Genomic DNA, 25013 nt, shown 5'->3' on the forward strand with positions numbered 1-25013 from the left:
GTATTCCTCTCGGAACAGTTGCTTTCAGAGAAAGGACGTCTGCAAAGCACGATGCCACGTGTCAGGTGCATTTGACCAAAGAAACTGAAGTGAATCTAACATAATTCTGATAAAGGACCGACCATATTCTGAGATTGTTCTGCTGAAGCTTCTGGAGGACAGTATCTTACCCTCTGAGTGTTGATGGATGAGAATTCCTTCCTAAGCATTCAGGCATCTTCCTGTCCTTTGTCTACCCAGCTGGGCCTGGGCCCGAGTCCAGCCAACCCTAAGCCTGACAAACATGGGTCCTGGATTCTTAGGGGCAGTACTAATGTAAAACACCCTCAACCTATTCCAGAAGGAAGCAACTTTTCATTTTTATTATTATCACTTTTAAAATTTTCCATGTACCCTGAGGGTGGGCCAGAAAACAGTCCTTTTACGCACAGAACAGAAGCTTCGAGAATTTTCATTTCTTTCTCTTTCTTTCCCACTGCCTCAGCTGTGCCTTTCTTCTTCCAGACTTTCCAAATATTTCCCTCCTCTTTCCCCTTTGTTCTCCCCCACAATCTTTGTCCAGCCTTTCTTCCTGAAACCCTGGTTCCTTTTAGGAAGCCTCACGGGTCTGCAGAACACCGACCCCTCCACTGCACTGACTTTTGTGCTGACCATGTTTTCTCCCCCTGAAAAACCAACAAGCACGTTCTCCTTCAACTCAGCAGAGCCTTCCTTCGCCTGCGCGCCCAAACCTTCTCGGAGTCCGCACGATTACAGACTTTCATTTGGCCTGCAGCAACTGTCCCCTCTCAGGGACAACTGTTATTATTATAATAATTAATTATTGGGTTGTTCTGTTGCCCTGGCTCGGGAGCAAGCCCTAGATGCGGTGACCCCGGCGCCTCCAGCAGCAGCTACAATGCTCAGTGTGCGATCTCAGCCGGGAGCGGGCTCCGGCCCTTCCCACACCCCAGCACCCGTCCAGGGGCTCTCACGTGCCTGGGTTCTCCTGAAAACGCTCCCAGCGCCCCACACGAAGCCCTGACCGCGGGCCCCTCCCCTGCCTGGAAGCCCGGGCGTTCCACCCGGCGGGGGAAGAGCCTTCGCACCTGAGTCCCGCCCCTGTTTTTCTGTAACTCCGCCCCCCGGGAGTCTGACCACTCAGCTTCGGGCTCTACATAGCAGCGCCTGATTGGCGGAGCACGGAGAGCGCGTCAGAGAGCGCTGAGCTCATTGGACGGCCTTTCGGCGCGTCTATAAAAGGGACGCGGAGGCGCGCCGGTAAGCTCCCGGGAGGACGTCTTGGTGGCTGCTGGGCGGGCGGGTTGCTTCGGGGACGTCGTATCGCCCCTGCGGCCGAGGCATCTTTGCGGGGGCGGACTGCTTACAGGGGACCGCGCTGAGCCCCACGCCTCGGAGCCCGGGCTTCAGCCCCCAAGCCCTTCCCGCCCTTCCGACAAGGGGAGGCGATGGGCTCCATCGCCTCTGTGGGTCCGTGAGGGGAGCGCTGCCGCTTAGCCTTGATCCTTGAGGTCCTTCCTCCCGTTAGTCAGGCTTAAAGCTGACATCACTCGCCTCGACGTTGGCCTGAGAAATACCTGTAACTTACGGGTCGTTGTAGTCGTTTGAGGAAACTGGAAACGTGGGCGCTGCGCCCTCTTCTCCCCTCCCCGCTTTTCCGCGAGCACAGCGCGTTCCCCGCGTGTTCCTCTGTCGCCCGCGAGACGCCTGCCTGTTCCCGGCGCGCGCGGGGCGTTTCCCGTCTCGGGGAGAGCGCCCCTGGCGACCCCGGCCACGCTGCGCAACCTTCGGACGCGTCCGTGCGCGCGGAAAGGGAAGGGATGTACCGAAGCCACTGTGGGACTGGGCTGGCCACCCCCAGGACCCTCCACCCCAGGGACCCTCCCCAGCGGCTCGTTCCTCGCGGCCTTGGTTTATAGACAGCACACCTGGTTTTTCGTCTCCGAGGGTGGAGGGCACTGATGATGGAGAGGAGGGGCATAGGGGGACACAGAGGGAAAGGGGAGAGCATGTGCCGGGCATTCCCGGATATCCTCAATGTAGACAAGCAGCCCTTTCCCAAGAGCGGTGTTTAATTTTATTTTTATGCAATTTTTAAAAAAAGATTTTATTTATTTATTTGACAGAGATCCCAAGTAGGCAGAGAGGCAGGCAGAGAGAGAGGAGGAAGCAGGCTCCCTTGCTGAGCAGAGACCCCGATATGGGGCTCGATCCCTGGGATCATGACCCGAGCCGAAAGCAGAGGCTTTAACCCACTGAGCCAACCAGGTGCCCCTATGCAATTTTTTAAAACGAAGGTTTTATTTTTTTAGAGCAGCTTTCGGTTCGTAGCAAAATTCAGGTGGATAGATTCCCCATGTGCCCCTGCCTTCACCCATGCCTAGCCTCCCCTATCAGCAACGTTCCTCACCAATGTGGTGCATTGGTTAGAGCTGATAAATCTGTATCGACATGACGTGGCGTCAGCATCCAAAGTCCGTGATTTACGTTAGGGTTCACTCCTGTGTTGTGCGCTCTATGGGTTTGGATAAATGATGTATGTATTTAGCAAATAACCCCAAAGCATTTGGATCTAAGTTCGTGAAATTAGCAGGTTAATAGTGGTTGGCCCTAGTTTGAAATTTAAGAGGGAGAAGGAGAAATAGGATTATTAAGTAGGGTACTGGTTTTCTTAGGTAGTTCTGAAGGCAGTTTCAGGACTAATTCAATACACATTCTGAGCAACGTGGCCGAGCCACTTAGAAGTAGACACACAGCTCCCCACGAGGGGACTTTGAAAGCAATCCTCATTTGGTTGTGTAAATTCTGTTCATCAGAATAGACCATCTTTCCTTGCTCTCTGTCTCTCTCTTCCATCTTTGCTTCATTTCCACAAAGGATTCAGGGACGTGGCTTAATAGACTAATGTCAAAGATAGTTTGAAATATGGAAGTACGTAAATGTGAAAATATGTAAGTGTGGAATTCATTACTATTATTTTAGGCATTGCCAGATTCATTTCTAAGGTTCTTAGTGATCACCAACTACATCCTGTAATACTCAGATTAAAAGAGGCTGTTGGTATGTTACTGAAAAATTATGTAGACCGAAATTGAAAATGTTGAACAAAATGTTTTCCTGTTGACTTTGGATTGTTATTTAGGAACTACTTTAAAAAAATTTCTATTTGTTCCTTTGAAATTAGTAGGGATTCCTAGTTCTTTCTTTAATTTTTCTAGCACCTATGTGTTAATGAAATGTAAACATTGACCTACATGAGACTGCCAGGATTTTAGCTTTATTTGGTCAAAACAGTCAAAATTTGGCAATTTTGTGTGATTCAACCCAATAACTGAATGAGAAAGTTTTACTTAAAAATAGTTTGAAGTTTATATATATATTTTTATATTTGATTACCTCCTAATGCATTGATTTTACAAGTTAAGATTTTATATATTGGGCTTACTTACAGGAGGATCCATTTAAAATCTACCAGACTTTTCTGTTTTGCACATGTGTGGTATGATATCCTGAGTAGAAATTCAGGAATTTAAGGGCAACTAGAAACCTTTCAACACATGTCTTTCGCAGCATTAACCACAATCCTCCCTGACAAGTTGGAGGTTACTGACTTTGAAACCTAGCCAGTTGCTGAGAACCCAGTGTATATTCTTTCCATGACCCTTAAAAACTGGCCTGTTTCCTATTAATGATTTTTTGTTTTGTTTGAGGCATGCTATGGTCCAGTTTCCTGGTTAATTTCCAGATCTTCTGCCATTCTTCTTGTACAACTCATTTTCTTTGTGGTGGGTCTCACCAAAAGATACCATGTATGGAAAAGGGGCTTCTGGAAATTATCATGTTTCAGCAACAAAATTGTTTAAACATCTGACTATCATTTATAACCAACATCTCTGGTCTCATCCACGGAAAATATCACACATAGCAGAGAAAATTGAGGCGAGCTGGCAGAAGATCTCTGTTGAGTTTGCATTGCGCACTGTTCATATGGGCTCCTAGGAGATCTCAGGCCAAGGTTATTTTTTAAAATTTCAGTTTAACTGGTTGGGTGTGTTCCTTTCTGTGGAGAGTGGAGGATTAGAATCTGGTTTTGAAGGTGAACTTGAGAAATCAATTAGTCCAGCCTCCTCCTCTCTAGAAACTCAGCATCACAATGGACATAGAGCCTGGCTTGAAGGCGAGAGGAGCCTTGTCAAAATTCTTGGGCAAGCAGGGGGCATTCCTGTTGGCTCTTACCCTTGCTCATGTGTTCTAGTCCCAAGTGACCGTTGTTCGGATGGCCCTGCAGAGGAGGTAACTAATGGTTTGGACCAGTGAGTGGTTTATCACCCTGGGAAGTCATTAACTAAACTGGTCCTATAAATTCTTAGGAATTGCGAATATGTCTTATTTTTAAGAGTTCATTGGCTTTTAGATTTCTCTAAGGCCATTTTTCCAGCATTGTTTTTGATAAGATAAGAAAAACCTGCCAAGGGGCACCTGGGTGGCTCAGTGGGTTAAAGCCTCTGCCTTCGGCTCAGGTCATGATCCCAGGGTCCTGGGATGGAGCCCCGCATCGGGCTCTCTGCTCAGCAGGGAGCCTGCTTTCCCTTCTCTCTCTCTGCCTGCCTCTCTGCCTACTTGTGATCTCTGTCAGATAAATAAATAAATAATCTTAAAAAAAAGAAAGAAAGAAAAACCTGCCAAGAAGCATTAGTTGGCCTGGAAGGAACCTCAGAAGCGGAATCGGTTTAACCTTAAGGTATGACTGGTCTTGCTCAGGTTGAGATTTCCCTCCACTTTTAACGGTTTTGAACTCAGTAGGGATGGGGAAATTCCACAGCCTTAGGAGCAAAGCTCTGAGTGGAGCAGTTAATAGATCCTACTTTCCTTAATGTAAGCAACATGAAGTTCTCCGTTGAGCCCGATAGGCCATGTGCTTCTAATATCCAAATTACACTGTTATTAATGTAATCTGCAGGATGAAAACTTTGGGATAATTAGTGAACAAGTCAGTCACCCGTAAGACACACAATCAGAAAAAATCAGGCTTCATTAGTTTCTGCACGATGTGGTTAATAATTATAGCTGTCTTAGTTGAACATCAGGTGGCAGTTTGCTGTCTATCAGCTGAGGAAGAAATAGGTTTTGGTTTCATGCCCTTATCTTGTACTAATTAATGTATGAAATGTCTTTATTTACAAAAGTGTGTTTGCGTGTCTTTAAAGGAGTGCTAGCCAATAGAAATGTCAGGCGTTCCAAAGAGGTAATTTAAAAATTTTCTAGTAGCCCTATCAAAAAATAAAAAGAAACAGGTGAAATTAATTTTAACAACAACTATTTAACCTAATCAAAAATATTACCATGTTACCATGTAATCAATATAAAGATCTTCGGTAAGAAATATTTTTATTTTTGTATGAAGTCTTAGGAATCTGGTGTCTATTTTACCTCTCCAATACATGTCGATTTAGACTGGTCACATTTCAAATGCTCATTTGCCACATGTGGCTAGTGACCGTTGAACTGGATAGCAGAGCTTTAAACTGTTATTTTATCTGTAGTGAGGCAGATGATTTTATAGGGGAGAGAGAAATGAGGCAGAAAAGAGGGGCGGGGGGAAGATCCCTTCTGGATATGCAGAGTCCGTGGCACCAGATTTCCCAGACTGTGCATTCCTTTGTTGGACATTTAACCTTTAAACCAAAACATTGACTTCACTTAACACCCCAGCAGGTGACTGTGATTAAAACAGAAAACACTCTTGTGGACTCAGTGTCTGCCCTGAACAATTTGAGCAGTGAGAACAGGTGGTTTTGGTCTGATGTAATCAGAAGGGACTTTGGGAATGGAACAGACAGAACGGAGTTCAAACCAGCCCTGCCCTGTTGGACCTGTGAGCTTTCGCAAATCTGTAGCTTTCTTGGCCTTTACCCGCCCTAATAATGGGCACAAAAATGCTAGTCTTGCTGAGTTTTAGTAGGGATTAAATTAAATTCCTTATGTGAATGTGCTTCGTTCAGTCAGTGTGCGGTGTGTGGAAGTCTGCCAGGGTTACCTGCCTTTTTCTCCGTCTATTTTTCTCATCAGGGTCCTTTGTCCAACATTTCTCCCCTTTTAGTCTCTTTTTTAAAGTCTGAATTGACTTCCTGCTCAGCATTCCCAGAACCTCAGTTTCTGCTGCAGCTCTGTCTCATAAGCCTGCTGTAATTGTGATTATGTTATAAATATCAAAAATTTTCTTGTTGGAGCACTAGCAGTAATGGTCCTAACAATGCAGCTGCTGCCCATTCCAAAGCCACATGAGATGACCAATTGGATCCCTCCACTCCACGAGAAGACCAGGCGTACTTTTATTTTTGGCCAGAGGGTGGCAGCATTGTCTAAGTCACGGATCTTTGAGCGTCTAGTTCTTGAGGGTTTTCCTTTTCTGTGATTCTTTCTTTCAACCTGGAAGAGAACTTTCCATCAAAAAGTCTAGAACTCTGGAGTACAATGTCAGCTCCAGAGTGCTAGAGGAAGCCCAGCATACAGAGGGGCTGTCCATTCAGACGCTGGGGGAGACTGCTCAGGCCCAGAGTCCAGGTGTCTGTTGGGGGGTAAGTAAGGGGGGTAGTTCAGGGGGCAGGAACCCAGGAAGGTGATAGCAGGATAAAATGCTTTCCAGCAGGCTATTCCTGAAGGTCAAGGCAAGGGCAATGAGAGGGTAGAGACGTTGACCCTATGAGGCTGCAGAAAAACCACGACAGCCTCTGTAGACAGAGGCTGCAGATGGACATCTAACACTGGTCTTGTAGGTTCACTGTGAAAACTGGGAAATGGCTTTATTTTCATCCCCTTATTAGTAGGACCTGTCATCTTTGAATTAGGAGGATGTGCTTAAAAATATTCTGTTTTTTTTTTTTTCCCTTTTAATATCTTGTCACCTGGAATTTACTATATGCCTTCCCCGCCCCAACACCCGAGACAATGGCAGTTTGGTATTCTGAATGCTGGTCTTTAGGCACCGCAGTACTCAACTATTTGAGTTAGAGGGAGTCTAAAAATATTTGCAGACTTAAACTTCTTTCAGGTTTTCCTTTACATTTCCTAATTTTTGTCAGGTGACTGATTTGGTATAGACCGAGAAAGCAACGACATCTGGAAAATGCAGGAAATCACCAAGAAGGAAATAAAAACCATCCATTATCTTTAAAAAATATGTATCTTGGATAATAGGATAGAAAACAATTGGTTATTGTTACAGAGGCATGGACTAAACCAGAAAAACTTTTGAACTGAAGGCCAGCTATGTGAATTTTATGATTAACTATGTGGACAGAAAGGGGGGTGAGCATGAAGCCTCTAGGATTATCTTGCTTTGTTGGATTACTCAGCTGTTCATTTATATAAGAAATCATTTAAGGACCTTCTATGTGCTATGTACTGTGCTAGATCCGGAAGGAGGGAGTCAAGCAACGAATAAGATAACGGTTTTTGCCCATAAGCTCCTTACAATTTACTAGAGAAGAGAGAAAAGCAAGTCAAAATCTTGATGTGGCAAGTAGCTCAACAGGAGTGCACACTTTGTTATAGAAGCAGAGAGAAAGGCATTGTACCGTGCTATGGAGCCAGGGAAGGCTTCCCAGGGGAGTGACACAAGCTGAGTGTTAAAAGGCAAGTAGGAATTATCCAAATTGGGCATGGCCATTTGGAAGAAGGACACTCCAAGCAGAGGAAAGAAATGGGTAAATATTAGATTACTTGGTCATTGTGAGTATGACAGTGGGGCAGAACGTGTAAGCCTACGGGGCAGGAGAGGGAGTGGTGGGAAGTGAGCTTGGACAGGGGAGTGGGGGTGAGATAATAATGGGTCTTCTATGCCTTTTTGAATCACTTGGAATTCTGTCTTACAGGATTTGATAAGAAATAGATGTGGCTGCGGAGGGTGGGAGAGATATGGGACACGCCCATTAGGCTTCTAATCTGGATGACCGGATGAATGTAACCAAGGGTTGTGGGAGGTGAGAAAACGGTGGGTTCGCTTTGGGACTTCTGGGGCTCCTTCCCATCTGACAACTGACTATTTGGACCTGGCTATCAGGAGAGAGACTAGATTTTGAGTTACAAATTTGGTTAATAATCATTACCATTTACTGAGGACTCGACTGAATAATAAGTCCCCAGCAAATGGTAATTATCTGTGTCAGATTGTGCATGATCTGTATTCTGTATTTTCTGAATACAGATAATATAGACTCCGGCCTGGTACTACAGAATGTGCTAGATTCTTTTTTAATCCTCACCTTAGATCCTTTTCACAACACTCTCACCACATGTTATGCATGAGGACGATCAGGACACGTGACTCGTCCAACATGACGTATCCAGCAAGGAGCTGGGGTCTGAGCCTGGGCTGATTTCAGAGTCTGTGCTCCCCAACCCCTGCCTTCTTCAGGAGTCTTCTGCATGGAGGGGAGGATAAGCAACGGGCAGACAAACCTTTCCGGGACAGAATGTAGAGTGAGAAAAGGAGCTCTGTGGAAATGCTTGTGGGACAAGTAGCAGCGGAGGAGCTCTTGGAACCTAGGTCGGAGTCGGCATAGAGGAAGGAGGAAAACAAGGAAAGAGTATTGTCTGGAAACCCAAGAGGATAATTTCAAGGGGAGAGGTGTCAACCATGGCAAATTCACAGGGAGACCAAGTAACGGGACAGCATGAGACCTTTAGGTTTTCTCCTTCATGTCTTCCTGGCACCAGCCCCACATTGCCAGCTGACAACCAAACATACGCATTTGGTACGCACGTTGTCACCCCTAAGTTCTGTTTCTGTTGATAATAGGACTGTCTTCTCAGACACCCAGAATGCACACTGCAGGATGGTCATTGATGTCCATGTCCCACATGACCACCAATGACCAAATCCTGTCGACCCTAACATGTAGGAACCCCTTCCTCTTCCTCTCCTCTCTGAAATCCCAGATCTTTGTTTTTTACCTCCACCATCATATTGCTATCCTGACTGGTCTTCTTGCCTCTGGTTACATTTTCCTCTCATCTACTTTCTGAAGTCTCACTGTGCCTCTCCTGAGCTCAGAAACTGTTAGTGTCTTTTCATTATTTACAATATAAATTCCAAATTCTTATTGAAGGCCATCTATGAAAGAGTTATAGCTCATTTTTCCAACCCTTCCCCAGCCTTTGTTATATGCCTTGCAGCCTATTTTCCAACCAGACTGAAAAATGTCTTGTTTTCTGTGTTCGCGTCCTCAGATCCATTGGTTAGGCCAATCTTTCCAGCTGGATGCACTTTTCTTCCATCTTTCAGGTTGAAATCTTACCATCCTTCAAAGGTCATCTGAGATACTCTTTTCCCTGTGAAGCTTTCCTTGACCCCTTCCACCCGCAATAATTTCAGCCTTCTCTGAACTCACACGAGTACGGCACTTTATATGTATCCTTCTCAGGGAAGGTGGTGTTTTCTACCTGTTTATTTGTTTATTAGAGAGAGAGAGAGAGAACACACAAACAGGGGGGAGGGGCAGAGCAAAAGGGAAAAGCAGGCTCCCCACTGAGCAAGGAATCCAATGCGGGGCTCAGTCCCAGGACCGGGGATCATGACCTGAGTTGACAGCAGACACTCAACCGACTGAGCCACCCAGGTACCCCTGTTTTCTGCTTTATATTATGGTAATTCGGATTTGATCTGTTTTTGTTTTTCTGTATGTGTCTTGACTTAGGTTTCTTTCTTTCTTTCTTTTTTTGAAGTTTTTTTTTTTTTTTTAAGAGATAGGACACCTAATTTTTTTTTTTAAAGATTTTATTTATTTATTTGCCAGAGAGAAATCACAAGTAGATGGAGAGGCAGGCAGAGAGAGAGAGAGAGGGAAGCAGGCTCCCCACTGAGCAGAGAGCCCGATGTGGGACTCGATCCCAGGACCCTGAGATCATGACCTGAGCCGAAGGCAGCGGCTTAACCCACTGAGCCACCCAGGCGCCCAGGACACCTAATTTTTAGTATTAGGCTCAACAGACATAGGTGACTGTGAAATTGTTATGGACATGTCTAAATGCATTCTCTTAATTTCTGCACCCTTCCCTCTGCTGGCCAGAACAATGGTCTGGTGTGGGGCAGCAGTCGTTCCTAGCCTGCAATTGGAGTAGTATTGTAGTCCATCTTTTTTTTTTTTTTTTTTTAAGATTTTGATTTTATTTAGAGAGATTTTTATTTTGAGAGAGACAGGATGTTAGGGGGAGGGGGAGAGGGAGAAGGAGAGAGAGATTCTCAAGCAGACTCCCCACTGAGCACAAAGCCCGATGCAGGGCTCCTTCTCATCACCCTGAGATCATGACCTGAGCTGAAATCAAGAGTCGGATGCTTAATTGACTGAGCCACCCAGGCGCCCCTGCAGTCCACATTTTTTGAGGCAGGCTGGCTGGGTCCAAGAACCCAGAGTGGGATTCCACAGGACTAGCCAAGAGAGTCCATGGCTTCCCACAGGTTAGAAATCAAACACAAGCTGAGAGGGAGTGAGAGCAGAGTTTATTGAAGACATAGAAAGTATAGACACAGACAGATTGCCCAGGAGACTCAGAAAGGAAAGAAGAGTAAGTCTCCTTTTAAAGGTTTTATTTATTTATTTTTGACAGAGCAAGAGAGAGCTTGAGCAGTGGTCGGGGGGAGGGGCAGAGGCAGAGGGACAAGCCGACTCCCCGCTGAGCAGGAGCCCTCTCCCAGGACTCTGAGATCATGACCTGAGCCAAAGGCAGCCACTTAACCTACTGAGCCACGCAGGCACCTGTTGACTTTGTTTTTGAAGGCAGAGTCTGTTAACTATGTTCTATTCCTCATTTTGCTTGTTACATGGGTGTTTTATATGTCGATGTTTGGTTTAATTGAATATTTACTGAATGAATTGCTGGCTGGCTGACATTTCTGTCAAGATTGGTGCAGTCTCTGTATATTTTATTTCCTAATGTCAATGTCTGCAATTAAAGGCTTATGTAGATCTAGGATTCTTGAAGTATGCTCTAAAGAGCTAAGTTTCCCTATTTGGGAGAAAATCTACTGGACTTCCCTCTGGAGCATCTCAACATCCTGTCAGGTTCCTCTTGAGAGATTTAATGTGATCACTCTTTGAAGGTGGGTAGATATTAAGGGAAAAGGGAAATGATCTTGTTTGAGGATGGCATCCTGGGTCTCTTGGAAATGCCTTCATGTTTGGTGATGCTAACATTTCCAGGTTTTCTCTTGACTCAGAGATGGAGCCAGATTAGAGAGGTAGAAGCCATCGCCATGACGCTGGGCTTGGTTTGGTGGTGCCTGACTGTCCTGCTTCTGAAATTCAATCTGGAGTGTGGAGTTTCCATGGCTGAGCCTATTGTCCCATGGACAGCCCTCTTCAGCTTTCTCTGCCTTTGAAGGTATTTTCTTTGCCAGCCACACGTGGATGAGTTTTGGGTTCAGCAAAAAGCAGCGGAACTCGAGGGAGCAATGAAAAATGTCTTAGGGTGTTATGCTTATTTGGGCTTCATTGTCAAGTTTAAGTCTTATAATTTGAGCTCTTAGTCTCTTACCACCTTGGGCAGAGCTGAATTCCTGTTTGGGAGTGGAGTCCAGGTTTTGTTATTTCCTTTTTAGCTACAGTTGTTGATGATGGTGTGGATAATCTATGGGAAGACTCTCACATAAGGAAATCCTGGAGTTATGCAGAATTTGTGAGCTCTCCAGACAACCCACCTATTTAAACTTGTATGTTCTAGCGGCGCCTGGGTGGCTCAGTCAGTTGGGCGGCTGCCTTCGGCTCAGGTCATGTGCCCAAAGTCTTGGGATAGAGCCCAGCGTCGGGCTCCCTGCTCGGCAGAGAGCCCATTTCACTTTCTCCCTCTGCCTGCCGCTCTGCCTCTTGTGCTATCTCTCTGCCAAATAAACAAATAAAATCTAAAAAAAACCCCCAAACCCACAAAACTTGTATGTTCTACAAAAGATGGCATATCTTCATTAGAAAAGAGCAGGGGAAATTAAATTTGTTGCTGATTATCTGCCCAGTGTGGAATCTGGCAAAGAGAACAATTCAATAGTCTTATGAAAAATTTCTTCCCAGGGCACCTGGGTGGCTCAGTCGGTTACGTGTCTGGCTTCTGCTCAGGTCATGATTCCAGGGTCCTGGGATCGAGTCCCGTGGAGACCGCCTCTCCCTCTGCCTCTGCCCCTTTCTCTCTGTGTCTCTCATGAATAAATAAATAAATAAGTCTTAAAAAAAAACAAACCTCTTCCCCGCTGCCTCTGCTCACCTTTCTCATCCATCGTCTTCCCTCAGTCCAGGGATGAGCTCGCAGATAGGCAGTTGGGAACCAAGGTAAAGGCCAGATCTCCATTAAGAGGCAATGCTCCTCCAATTCAGGGGTTGGGGGTGGGAAAAGATACCCACTGCTACCTTCCTTTCGTGAGTGGGAGCTACAGGAGCTGGTGGGTTCTTCTTCTACCTGGTCCATAGTTATCTGTGTCCCACATGGGAAGCTCAAAATTCAAGGAGCTCCTAAGTGCCACCATCCATTAGCTTGCACGTCACTTTGTGACTCCCTTTCTCAAGGTCCCCTTTTACCCAGTCTCTGATGTATTCGCACTGACACCTTCCCACGTGGAATCTGAAGGGATTACTCTGGAATCTTTTTCACTGGAGAGCACTGGATCCACATATGCTCACAGTTTTTTTTTCATCTATTTTAGAAGGAATAGATTTGGGTATTTTCGTGTAAGTACTCTAGTGACTTTTTCCTTTGGTCCTGGTTCTTATACTCCTGTTCCTTCGAATCTAGCCCTCTTATAACCTGCGTCTGATGCCTTTGCCTGCTGTTCATTAGAAACTCAGGGATGCGGGAATCTTGATTTCTACAATGCAAAATCAATGGGAGTCTCTTTAAAAGGGGATCCGATCAGACATACCTTTTGTGCTATGGATAGCTAAGATTTGGAAATTTTATGTGGAGCTTGAGTCTGAGAATTAAAAATTCAGACTGAGAGTTAATGGTCAAAAGATTCTGTATTCCACTTTATGGAGTTTGCCAGAACAGGTTGTTAGAAGCAGGTGACTCATTACACAGGCAAAGGTAACTAATCTTCAATATTCTAGCCAAGATTGTCAAAAGTGACCAACTTGGCAGATGGTGACTACATTATTGTGGTGAGCACTGAGTAACACAGAATTGTCAAATCAGTACATTATACACCTGAGAGTAATATAACATTCTATGTCAACTGATTTTCCATTAAAAAAGCAAATAACCAAAAAAAAAAAAAATCTATTTCAAGCAAAGTGGACAATTTGGAAAAGAGGCCATTTTATAATCTCTTAGTATCTTCTCAAACCTTCTGTAACAATTGAGAACGGCGCATATATAATATCCAAGCCAATGTAAAGAATTAAAGCCAGCAAGATCGAGAATCATTTTCATGGAACAGTTCATAATTTTCTTGTTATGTTTTATGACAAAGCATATTTTCTCATTTAATCATCACCACATCCTTGTGATGAAGGCATTACTGTTACCTTATTTTATAGATAAAGAGACTGAGGCGAGGAAGTTTAGGTAAATTGTCCCAAAGTCACGTACAATGACCAAGACAATCCAGGTCATCTGACTTCAGAGCTCAGCCTCCTTCCATACAATTCAGTCTATATTTGGTGAGCAAAATGAGATAAAGACCAAAAACAAAACAGAACAAAACAACCCCTACACATTCACCTTCAGAAGCTTTCCTTTGCCCCTGCTTCTAGAAGGAAGCAGGCTTCTGGATGGGTTGCTCTTTTTGTTCATGACGTGCGGAATCCTATCATGGGAAGGGAGAGGAACTGAGTGATGAGCTCCCTGGCAAGGGTGGGGAGGTCCTGGAGGCAAAGGAGGGCGTTCGAGAAAGGGAAGCAGGAAGGGGGGTGGCCGCCAGCGCAGGTGGAGCTTTGAGTGAGCGTGTTTGGGCAGATGGGGAGCGTGGGGCACGACCTGCGGAGCGCATCTGTGCTCTGTGAGACTAGAAAGGGCGTGGGGAAAGGCAGTCCAAAGAGTCCCTTGGTGCCCGAGTCCCTTGGTGCCCTTTAAAGAAATTCCAGCCACGGTTTTCATTGCTTTTCCGGTTTCTCGAATGCCAGTTTGGATTCAGCGTCTCTCTACAGCTTTGCGTGTGTTCTGAGCTGAAAGCCCAGAGTGTTAATCCGGGTGTTCACTCTCAAGTGCAGGGGAAGAGGGGTCAACAGTGTGGTTGGTCCAAACCCAACAGGGTCAAACAGAACTTTCCTCTCAACTCTTCAGCTCCGTTGGTGGAGGTCACAGATCAGCTGGAGGCAAAGACGCTCAGATTTGAATTCTAAAGGTCTTTATTTTGGAAGTTCCTACCTCCTTCCTCCTCCTTCCTCCTCCCCCTCCCCCACCTCTTTCCCCTCCTCTTCCTTCTCCTTTCTCCTTCTTTTCTAAAGACATTTCATTCATTTAGAGAGAGAGAGAGAGAGAGAGAGCGCGCGCAAGCATGTAGGGGGAGAGGGGCAAAGGGAGAGGGAGAGAGAGAATCTCTAGCAGACTCCATGCTGAGTGCGGAGCCTGGTGTGGGGCTCGATCCCACAATCCCGAGATCATGACCTGAGCCAAAATCAACAGTCAGATGCTTAACCAACTGAGCCACCCCAGGCACCCCCCTATTTTTTTCTTAAACCCAGGTAATTCTTCTTGGTGCTGATGTGATCTTTCCATGGTTGCATAATGATCACAAATATCGATCTGTTCACAGGAGGAGAAATAGCAAAGCTCTAAAGGGAGAATTTGGGGGGCAACCCCCCCTTCCCCTTTTCATGGCTTGTGGTGAGTAAGCATGGTCCTGTGACTCACTTCCACTGGTGTCACAGTCTGGACGGCAGTGCCGGGCATGGGTCAGGAACTGGGCATGGAAATGTGCTGCCTTAGCTGAACTGCTGAACTGGTCCCAGGAGAGGGTCTGGTGCGGCTCAGCCCAGTCACGGCGGGGAATGGGAAAATCTGAGGCCAAAGGTACACTCTGGTATATCACTTGTCTGCGGATTTGGGACCTCATTTTGCTGAGAGTTGGGATTTTATCTGCTGGTTTCAAGGCTGTTAGTTCCTGGGTAGGAAGCGGATTACGCACGAATGTCCAGAATGGGCTGCCCGTGTGCTAAGGGAGAGAGGGACAGCTTGGAGTGTGAATGGGTCTAGGAGCAAATACTTTCCCTTCCTGTCCCTTGAGCTACTTCTTTCTACGACGTGAAGCAACTGCGCTTGCAGAATGATGTACGTCGCTCATTCCAAAGTACTGTTCTGTGCTTGGTTAATACTGTAATTACACATACTTGCAATTTGTAGATACGTCAGTCTCCTTCCCTCTGGTTGCCTATTTACTGGCAACTTCTTTTCCCCTGAGATGACTCTTTTGAAAGGAATTGTTCTCATTTGGATGAATAACTTTTGGCATGTGAGTCTTTAAAAAGTCAACCACAGTACTTTATGGTCTCACCTGTATGGTTCATTTTTTATGCGATTGGACTGCTTGGGTTGCAAACAGCAGTTAAAAAGAGATCACAAGTAGGCAGAGAAGCAGGCAGAGAGAGAGACAAGAAGAAGCAGACTCCCCACTGAGCAGAGAGCCCAATGCGGGGTTCAATCCCAGAACCCTGGGATCATGACCTGAGCCGAAGGCAGAGGCTTTAACCCACTGAGACACCCAGGCGCCCCATGACTTGTCTTTTTAACTCTCTGTCAAATTAATAAAAAAAAAAAATCTTAAAAAAAAAAAGAGAAGTCACACTAAAGTGAAAGTTGCAATCTCATGCCTCCTGCGACTGCAAAGACCACAAATCCGTTCGTGAGGCTTGATTGTAACTCAGCCACCTCTTATCTCAGCTCTGCCCTCCTCCTGGCTGGCCACGGTGTTGTCTGTGTTGGCAAGATGGCGGCCAGCTGACAGCTGAGGTGGCCAAGCTGGAATGGCTTGGAGTGCTGGAGTGGCTTCAATAATTTGGAATTCATCCATTTGAGCCTTGGTTTCCTCATCTGTAAAATGGGCTATTACCTCATCCACAGGGTAGTACGTGACTATTTAATGAGCTCCTGAAGGTTTGTGTGCCTCTGTGGCTCAGAGCACGGGGTGTGGAGTCACATCTTATTTTTTTAAAAAAATATTTTATTTATTTATTTGAGAGACAGGACAAGAGCGAGAGAGCACAAGCAGGGGGAGAGGCAGAAGGAGAGGGAGAAGCAGATTCCCCACAGAGCAGGGAGCCCGATGCAGGACTCAATCCCAGGACCCCGAGATCATGACCTGAGCCGAAGGCAGACACTTAACCAACTGAGCCACGTGACCCTGGCTCCGTCACTTACTAAGTGACTTATGTACCTATAGTACCTGTATCATAGTGTTGTTGGGATTTAAATTGAGAGCTTGTACATAAAACCTCTAATAGGGTGCTTGGCACATAGATCCACTCAGGAAATGGTAGCTATTATTTGAGTAGAATTTTGAAAGTGACTACTAATGGTTTGAATGGAAAAGGTAAGCTCAGGCAGAGGAAATGGCAGGAAAAAGTCATGGGCAGTGATTCATAAGGGAGGCAGTTTGGATTTGGACAGCAAGGTAAGCTTGTGTCGTGCCCAGGTACAGGAATGTGGCTCTTGCTGCTTGTATCAGAATCTGATAAAAAGGCTGATGCCAGGAGATGGTCTGGGGAAGAGCCCATCAGCCGACCTCCTGGTCGGCTTGGGAACCTTGGGAGTTTCCATCTATGATTTTGGAAGGATTCTTTCTTCCAAATTACAAATTACAAATCTTCCGAATTACAGAGCCTCACTTAGTGTTTTATACTTGATCAGTGTTTACTGCATTGGCTGGAATTGCCTTCAGGGTCAGAGACAGTCTTGTTAATATTTTCGATGGTGGAAAATCTTCCTTTTATCCGGTGGATTCTGTAACTCAGAGCCAGATTTAATGAATAAGGTAGAGGGATCAAGCTGGGCAATTGTGATTCTGATTTTTTAAAACCCTAACACACTGACCTAGTGTGATTATTTTTCCCCCTGACTTAAACTGGCTTTTGAAAACAATGGTGTGAGTAGTAAGTTGTAACACTTTAAAAAATCAGTTTTATAATTTCATATTTTACATATGGAGTATAGAAACCCAACAGATCATAGAGTTCTCCTGCATACTAGGCATGATATTAAGTGCTGAGGTGACAGAGATCAGGAAGTATTTCTCCTTGGGGAATCCATCATCCCATGGGGAGAGACAGCAGAAAATCAATCATCACAATGTGGTGAGATCAGACTTGGGGAGCTCATTCAGGTTCAGGTTCTTCAAGCAGTCCTAAGCAGTGGGTATAATTGAGGTGGGATAGGGGTGTAGGGTCTGGGAAAATTTTAAAGTAGAGGTAATGCTTGAGCAGGATGTTGAAGGATGCACATGAGCCTACAGGAACGAAAGAGGGTGTAGAGGTGTGTGTGTGTGTGTGTGTGTGTGTGTGTGTGTATTTCTGATAGAAATGCGTGTGGGAAGGCTTGGAGGCCATGGTGTCAGCAGAATGTTCTGAGCAACGCATAAGATCAAACAGATGAAATCCTAGGCTGAGGTCTGACTAGGGTTAGCCCTTGAAGAGTCCTTCTGAGAGAACTTCCGGAAGATCCTGTGGGTCTACATGGCATCACCCGGAGTGTGAGTTGCACGAGGATATTGAAGACAATGGCTAAGAACAAACTAAGAGGGCAGAAGTCCGGGAATGTATTTCATATAGCCAGCCACAAAAACTTTAAGTCTAAAAACAAAGCAAAGCCAGTTACCACTAACCTTCAGAAGATAAACATTGTGAATAATGAAAAAGTTACCAGAGTGAATAAAGCTTTCGTAGATATACAAAAGGAACTTGCACATTTCTCAAAAGGCCTTTCCCTTGAGCCTTTGCAGAAACAGCTGATTCCTCAGCAGTGTCCTGAAAACGAACCAGTTAATGTTGATGAAGCGACAAGATTAATGGCTCAGTTGTAATACACTGGAGATACATCAGATACCTCAGAAAGACCAGTAAGTTAAAAAAAAAAAAAAAGAATCCTTCTAAGATGTCGAGGCTTTCGAGCCAGAAAGAGAGCTGTGAGGCAGAGGCGGGTCCTGCCTGGCGATCACGGTCAACAGTCTCTTGAGGATTTTACAGATGAGACAACTGACGCTTGGTGGGTTCAAGTCGTGCCTAAAATCTCGTGGCTGGGAAAAAGTGGAAATGGGATTCGAGTTGGAATCTGCCTCACTCTGAAGACCATCCTTTCCTGTGAATGTAATTTCACAGAAAGAATGTAATTTCACAGGCTCAAGGCGTCCCCTAGCTCTGCGCCCACCATTCAGAACACGACGTTGTCCGGTGCAGTTGGTAGCTGGAGACGGAGTGGCAGGTGCGGTGGCCGAGCGTGGGGACCGACCACCGGCAGAGCCCACACCCGTAGTCCTCAGACCTCAGACTGCCCACGAGTGCCCTGGGGACGTCCCCCGACAGCTCCAGTTCTGAAGTCCCACTTCAAAGCATCTGTCCTGTGACAAGGCACCTGGGGACTCTGATGCAAATTGTACAGGTTCCACACTTTGATGACCACAACGCGGGCTGAACATCTTACGTGGAGTTGGGTTTCTCTCTCTTCTTCCTTCTCTCCCTCTCCCTCGTCCCTTCCACTTGCGACCCCTTCCCTCCTCACTCCCTCCTTCTCCCTGCCCCGCCTCCTCTCTCCTTCTCCCCTTCCCTCCCCCTCTCTCTCTCCCTCATTTCCTTGCTTGCTTCCTTTTTTTCCTTTCTTCGGAGGCTTCTGTTAATTGGGATCCAGTGATGTGAGGCTACTCACCCTCTCTGCGTGCATCCCTGTGTCTCCAACCATCGCTTGTTCCTTGGGGGGCAGGCGGGGATCCTGCATTCTGCGTGCCTTTCACAGGCGCTTAGACAGGTGCGCTCCCAGGTTAAAACCGACACCAGGGGGCGCCTGGGTGGCTCAGTGGGTTAAGCCTCTGCGTTCAGCTCAGGTCATGATCTCGGGGTCCGGGATGAAGCCCCCAGCGGGCTCTCTGCTCAGCTGGGAGCCTGCTTCTCCCTCTCTGCCTACTTGTGATCTCTCTCTGTCAAATAAATAAAATAGTAAAAAAAAAAAAAAAAACCCACAAAAAACGTACACCAGGCACCTAACAGTGGGTTACTTTCGAACTAGGCCTTTTGAAACACAGAGTTCAGCCAAGGCAGGTGCCCTCAGTGCTCAGCTGTTCGCCTTGGCTGTCCGTGCGCTCGCTGTGCACTGCCTGTGTACGTTCCTGCTCATCACGCAGTCCTGAGGGGCCATGATGGGGAGAAGACAGACTCATGTTTACTGAGTCGTCTCCCTTCCCAGCTCTCAGCATTTCCCACAGCCAACAGCCAAACCTCACTCCTTGGGAATCTCCAGACCTGGGCTTCCCCAGTCATGCTCGCCTCCTCCAGTGTCTTGCATTTTGAAAAAAGGAAAGCCCATTCGAGTTGGCTTTGAGCCTGAGTTTCAACTCTCTGTTGCAGCTGGCTTTCGATCCGGGGTACCCCCCTTTCTGGTCACGGCATGGCAGAGCCACACGGATGGTCTGAACTTGTTCCATGTGGGCAGTTTTCTCCCCTGGGCCCTGGTGGCAAGAGCCCAGCATTCCGGGCAGAGCAGATTCCTCGCCCGGCGGTATCCCACAAGTGATGGATTCCTTTCTGTCTCTCTGATTTGGCCTGGGTGCCTGGATCCTGGAGTCAGGGTTACGTGGGTTCAAACCTTGCTTGTGGACTGGGAGTGCACACACATTTTAAAACCTCTTCACGTCCACATATCCTCATTTGTAAAATGAGGGCCATAAGGTGATTGTGAGGTTTAAATCAAACGATGCTTGGGAGTGCCCGCTTTACGGGGAGCACTATGGCAATGATTGTTATTGGTGGTGATTTTTTATTGTCCCTTCATTTCCCCAATTAAAATTCTATCAATCTTGCAAGGCCCAGCTGGAACTCTGCCTCATCCACAAAGCTTTTTGTCCACTCAAGTCAGCAGGGGACTCTGTCCTAAATTCTCGTGATCACTCATGTCTAAGATTAATGCTCGATTGCCTTAAATATTTAATACTGTGTTACTGTTGTCCTAGGACCTGATTGGTTTCATTCTTGGGCCCCGGTATAGAGGGAAGTTCTCGAATACTGGTAATGAAGATTATCTTTTTCTTTTAGCCTCTCCGCTATCAGTGGTTATTCGCAGGAGCTCTTCTTCCGGGTGTCATGATTAGGAAGTACGGATCAACTCACTTAACATGAACTCATTTGGGTTAAACTGAGATAAACTGGCAGCATCTACACAGCACATGACAGCATCCTGGGACCCATCATCAGCTGGCTTTGTGCAGCGGCTGCTCTTACTAGATACGGAGAAGGCCCTCGTTCAGGGAACAGTGCATTCAGGGTCTGGTGTTACTGGTGAGAGACCTTGTTTTGACACCATCTCCTTCTGAAACTGGTGATTCTCAGCCTTGGATGCACAGTAGAATCACTGCAGAACTTAAAAAAATACTGATGCTCAGGCCACATTCTGGACCAGTAAAATCCAAGTGTGTGTGTGTGACTGGGGTGGGGGTGGGTGGGTGGTGGTGGGACCCAGGTATGGTATTCTTGGCTTTGTGATGCTGCCTGGGCTGAGAAGGACAGAATTGCTCTAAAATCAGGTCCCCCGGCTCCTTCACTGGGTGCACGGGCTTCAGTTTTAATTATGTGCATTCGCCTCTTTTTCAGGAATATTGGCTACAATTAGCTTGTAGGAATTAGCTTTCAGGAGATCGTGGATGTCTTCGGGGTCCAAACCACAGCATGAAAGAGAGAGCATGAACTATCTGAGAATGCCTTGCAACCAGGCTGCTCACGGACGCTCAGTGTGCCTAGGAATAGAATTTTCCTTGCCCTAGGTCACCGGTGCCACAGCAGAGAACTGACAGGGCTCCCCAAGGACCTGAAGTATTTATAACTCTTACAGTATTTCTGCAAGGTGAGCTTTGCTGCCAGAGGCCCGAATCGGGCCTGTTAGGAGTCACTAAGGTGGAGGAGTTGGACACAGCCGCTGCAGGCTCCTGGGGAAAAGGCTCCTGGCACTGAGAGAGAGGGGCTCAGGTGTCCTTGCCGGAGAACGGAAAGCAGGGAAGGCGGGGCCAGCAGACCATCCAGGCTTCCTCCCCCACCTTGTCTGACATCTTTTGCACAGGGACTAAGTCCTCTGAAAAATAGATTTTTTTGAGGTTTATTCTCTATAAACTTTATCTATTTTAAGTCTACAGGCCAATGAATCTTAATAAATTTCAAGGCTGTGCAAGCATTACCACGATCCAGTAGTAGAGTATGTCCATCACCCCAGAAAGATCCTGGGTGCTTGTTTCCAGTCAGTTCCTGTTCCAGCTCCCATCACGGCAACCACAAAGCTGGGTCCTACCTCTGCAGTTTTGCCTTTTCTGGACATTTGCTATGAATAGAGCCATACAGTGTGTGCTTTTCTGTGTCTGGCTTTTTTTCACGTAGCATAACATTTCTGAGGGTCATCCAACTTGTAGCCTGCATGGGTATTTTCTTCCTTTTTCCTGCGAAAAGATGTTACGTTGTATGGATATGCTGCATTTCATTTATCCACATGTCAGTCTGGATCGCTTCTACTTCTGGGCTATTACCGAGTGCTTGGGCACTCATGCTCCAGTTTTTGTGTGGACATATGTGGTCATTAGTCTTGAGGGAAAGAGCTTGGAGTGGACTTCTTGGGTTGTATGGTAAATTTATGTTTAGCTTTTTAAGAAACTGACAAATTGTTGCCAGAAGTGGCTGCACCATTGTACATTTCCATCAGAAATTTATGAAGGTTCTAGTTTCCCCACACCCTCACCAATGTTTGTTATTATCCATCTTTTTGATGGATAATCAAATCACACCCAGAGGGTGTGATGTGGTTTTAATTGAGGTCTACTTCATCAATTTTTTTCTTTTTAGAATCATGCTTTTCGTTTTTTATCTAAGAAATCTTTGCCTATTCAAGGTCACAAAGATTTTCCTCTAGATTTTAGGATACTTTAGATTTTCTGCTAATTCTTCTATAGTTTGGGCTCTTACATCTAGGCTTCAATTAATTTTGAGTTAATTTTTAGGTATGGCATGAGTAGAGATATAAATTTTTTTTTTTTTTGCATGTGGATATCCAGTTGTTCCAGCACTAAATTTTAAAAAGATTATCCTTTTCCTTTTTGCCTTGGTGCCTTTGTTGAAAATCAATTGACCGTAATTATAAGGGATTATTTCTGGACTCTCAATTTTATTGCATTGATGTATATGTTTATCTTTATGGTCAGTACCACACTGTCTTGATTACTGTAGCTTTATGGTAAGTTTTGCAATTAGGAAGCACAATCTTCCAACTGTGTTCCAAATTGTTTTGGCTGCTATCGGTTCTTTGCATGTCTACGCATATATTGGGATCAGCTTGTCGATGTCTTCAAAAAGCCTGCTGGGATTTTTTTGTGTTGTTGAACTTATCGATTGATTTGGATGCCAATGACCACCTCAATAATATTGAAATTTTCGATTGATGAATACAGAATGTTTCTCCACTTATTTAGATCTCCTTTAATTTCTCTTGGCAATGATTTGTAGTTTTTAATGTATAAGCCTTTCAGTCAATATTTTTTTGAGAGTTTGGGTGGTCCTGATAGGAAAATATGTTTTTTTGTGTGTGTGTGTTTATTGTTGTTGTTTTTTGTTATCCTCAGAGGTCTCATTAAAAACCATGGAAAGAGGGGCACCTGGGTGGCTCAGTGGGTTAAAGCCTCTGCCTTCGGCTCAGGTCATGATTCCAGGGTCCTGGGATCGAGCCCCACATCAGGCTCTCTGCTCCGTGGGGAGTCTGCTTCCTCCTCTCTCTGCCTGCATTCTGCCTACCTGTGATGTCTGTCTGTCAAATAAATAAAATCTTTAAAAAAAAAAAAACATGGAGAGAGACACACAGCTTAGTAGCCAGGAGCAGGAGATGGTGCCATGAGTGGGAAAGGCAGTAGCCTGAGCATCAGGAGAACCAACTCTGATTTTCAGCAAGCCACTTCACCTTCCAGTTTGCTGATCTCTAAAATGAGTACAGCATAATTTATTTTGCTTCAAGGTTGTAGAGTTAGAGGTAATGCATGCAAAGAGCCTAGAAAAATATAGTGGTTGTTGACTGTTTGGTGTAGCATGTTGGTGCCTGTGATGATGGTGATGATGATGATGGTGATGATGGTGATGATGGTGATGATGGTGATGGTGATGATGGTGATGATCATGATGGTGAAGGTGGTGATAATGGTGGTGGTGATGATGATAATGGTTATGGTGGTGATGATAATGGTGATGATGGTGATGATGATGATGGTGATGATGATGATGATGGTGATGATGTGTTGTGTGTGCCAGGGGAGAAGAAGCACTAGCAGAGGATGCTGCTCTTAGGGCTCTCATCTTGGCCATTGAGTCGCCTTGAAGCTCAAGGCAGAGGACAGTGATCCACAATGGAGAAGTGAACATTCCATCTCATTTGATCTCCAGACAACTCACTGAATTTACTTTTCTCATCCACATTTTGTCATCAAGGAAACTGATGTTTGAAGAGATAAAGTCAAGGTTCCACTGTCACAGAGCTAGTAAGAGGCAGAGCAGGATTGAAAGCCAGACCTGCCTAACCCCAGAGCCTCTGCCTTTCCACTACATGTCACCACCTTCACCTCCTCTGCCAGCTCCCTTCAGGGGATCTACAAGGCAGCGATAAATTCTAGGCATAGCACAAAACTCACTGGACAAATGGACACTGATAAGTGATTACTAGATCTTGTTTACCTTTGTATTTGCCACGTTAAAGGTTTAATTTTGTCTCAAGATTCAGGAAGGCACATTTGGTTTCCATCACCAAGGATTAAATGGAAAAACCAAGCTGAATTCATGGGGGTTGATCATAGTAAGGTTTAAGAAAAAAAAAAAAAAGTCACCTGGGTTACATGACTATAGAGACTGAGATGAAAGACACCTTTGTTCTCAATTTTTAGTGTGAGCTGACGTGAGTACTCAGTTGCACCTTGCAGCCTCCATGTTCTGAGCTGCAGTAGCACTGGTGAGACAGAGGGGAGGAGCTTGTGGCTACATGAGATTTCAGATCTGGGGCTGCGGAGGTCCTCCGTCTGCTTCCTCCCCCTGGCCTTGCTCAACAGCAGCACAGCGATCCACCGATGTGAGTAGAGGCGAGCCTGGCTGATGGCTCATCCGCTTTTCCCTTACTCCCATGCAGGAGATCGGGGTCTGATTTCTAGCAGACTCTTTCATATGGCGGTATGGAGAGTGCATCGGCTTTTAGAATCAGGTGAATTTTTTTGTTCCATTTCCACTCTTGGCTAGTTTTGGGATTGTGGGGAATGCACTTAGCTGATCTGAGCCTCAGCTTGTTCATGTAAAATCATGCAAATAATTATTGTGAGGATTAAAACGACACAACATCCATAAAATGCTTATTAGCACCAGGTGTGTAATATGTCCTAGACAGAATCCCTTTGCTTCTTTTTACTGGAGTTAAAAATTATTAGATTTAGTTTTAAAGAATTCTCACTGTGGACAAGTGGCTTAGTCATCATTCGCTGCCCTCACAAATACCCCCAAAGCTTGGTGGTTAAAGATCACATACATTGATTTCCAGCTCAGGTATCAGAGGGCTGAATTAACCATGCCTTTGCTGGGCTTCACTGGGTTGGGTTCTGCTCTCTGTACCCCCTCATGTCAGGATCCCAGCTGAAGGGACATGCTGCTCTCACAGCGGAGAAACTCAAGGGAGCAGGAGCCAATGTGTAAAGCATATTTCGAGTTTCTGCTTGGACACGACATATACCGCATCTGCCCACATCCATTGTCATACGCCAAGCCCAAAGTCAGTTGGTGGGAAAGTCCAGTCTATCTAAAGGGAAGCGTGGCGTGGGCTTTAGGAATGAATAAACT

General features: G+C 45.7%; 1 protein-coding gene across 1 annotated transcript; it reads left to right on the plus strand.

The window, feature by feature from the left end:
- Window positions 1-576: 576 nt before the first annotated feature.
- Window positions 577-18013, plus strand: LOC116576339 (ribosomal biogenesis factor-like). Its single transcript, XM_032318475.1, has 2 exons — window positions 577-582; window positions 17690-18013. Exon 2 carries the CDS (start codon window positions 17693-17695, stop codon window positions 17993-17995), a length of 303 nt encoding a protein of 100 aa, XP_032174366.1. The 5' UTR covers window positions 577-582; window positions 17690-17692; the 3' UTR covers window positions 17996-18013.
- Window positions 18014-25013: the final 7000 nt, after the last annotated feature.

Source organism: Mustela erminea, chromosome 17, assembly GCF_009829155.1.
Source record: "Mustela erminea isolate mMusErm1 chromosome 17, mMusErm1.Pri, whole genome shotgun sequence".
Lineage (NCBI taxonomy): Eukaryota > Metazoa > Chordata > Mammalia > Carnivora > Mustelidae > Mustela > Mustela erminea.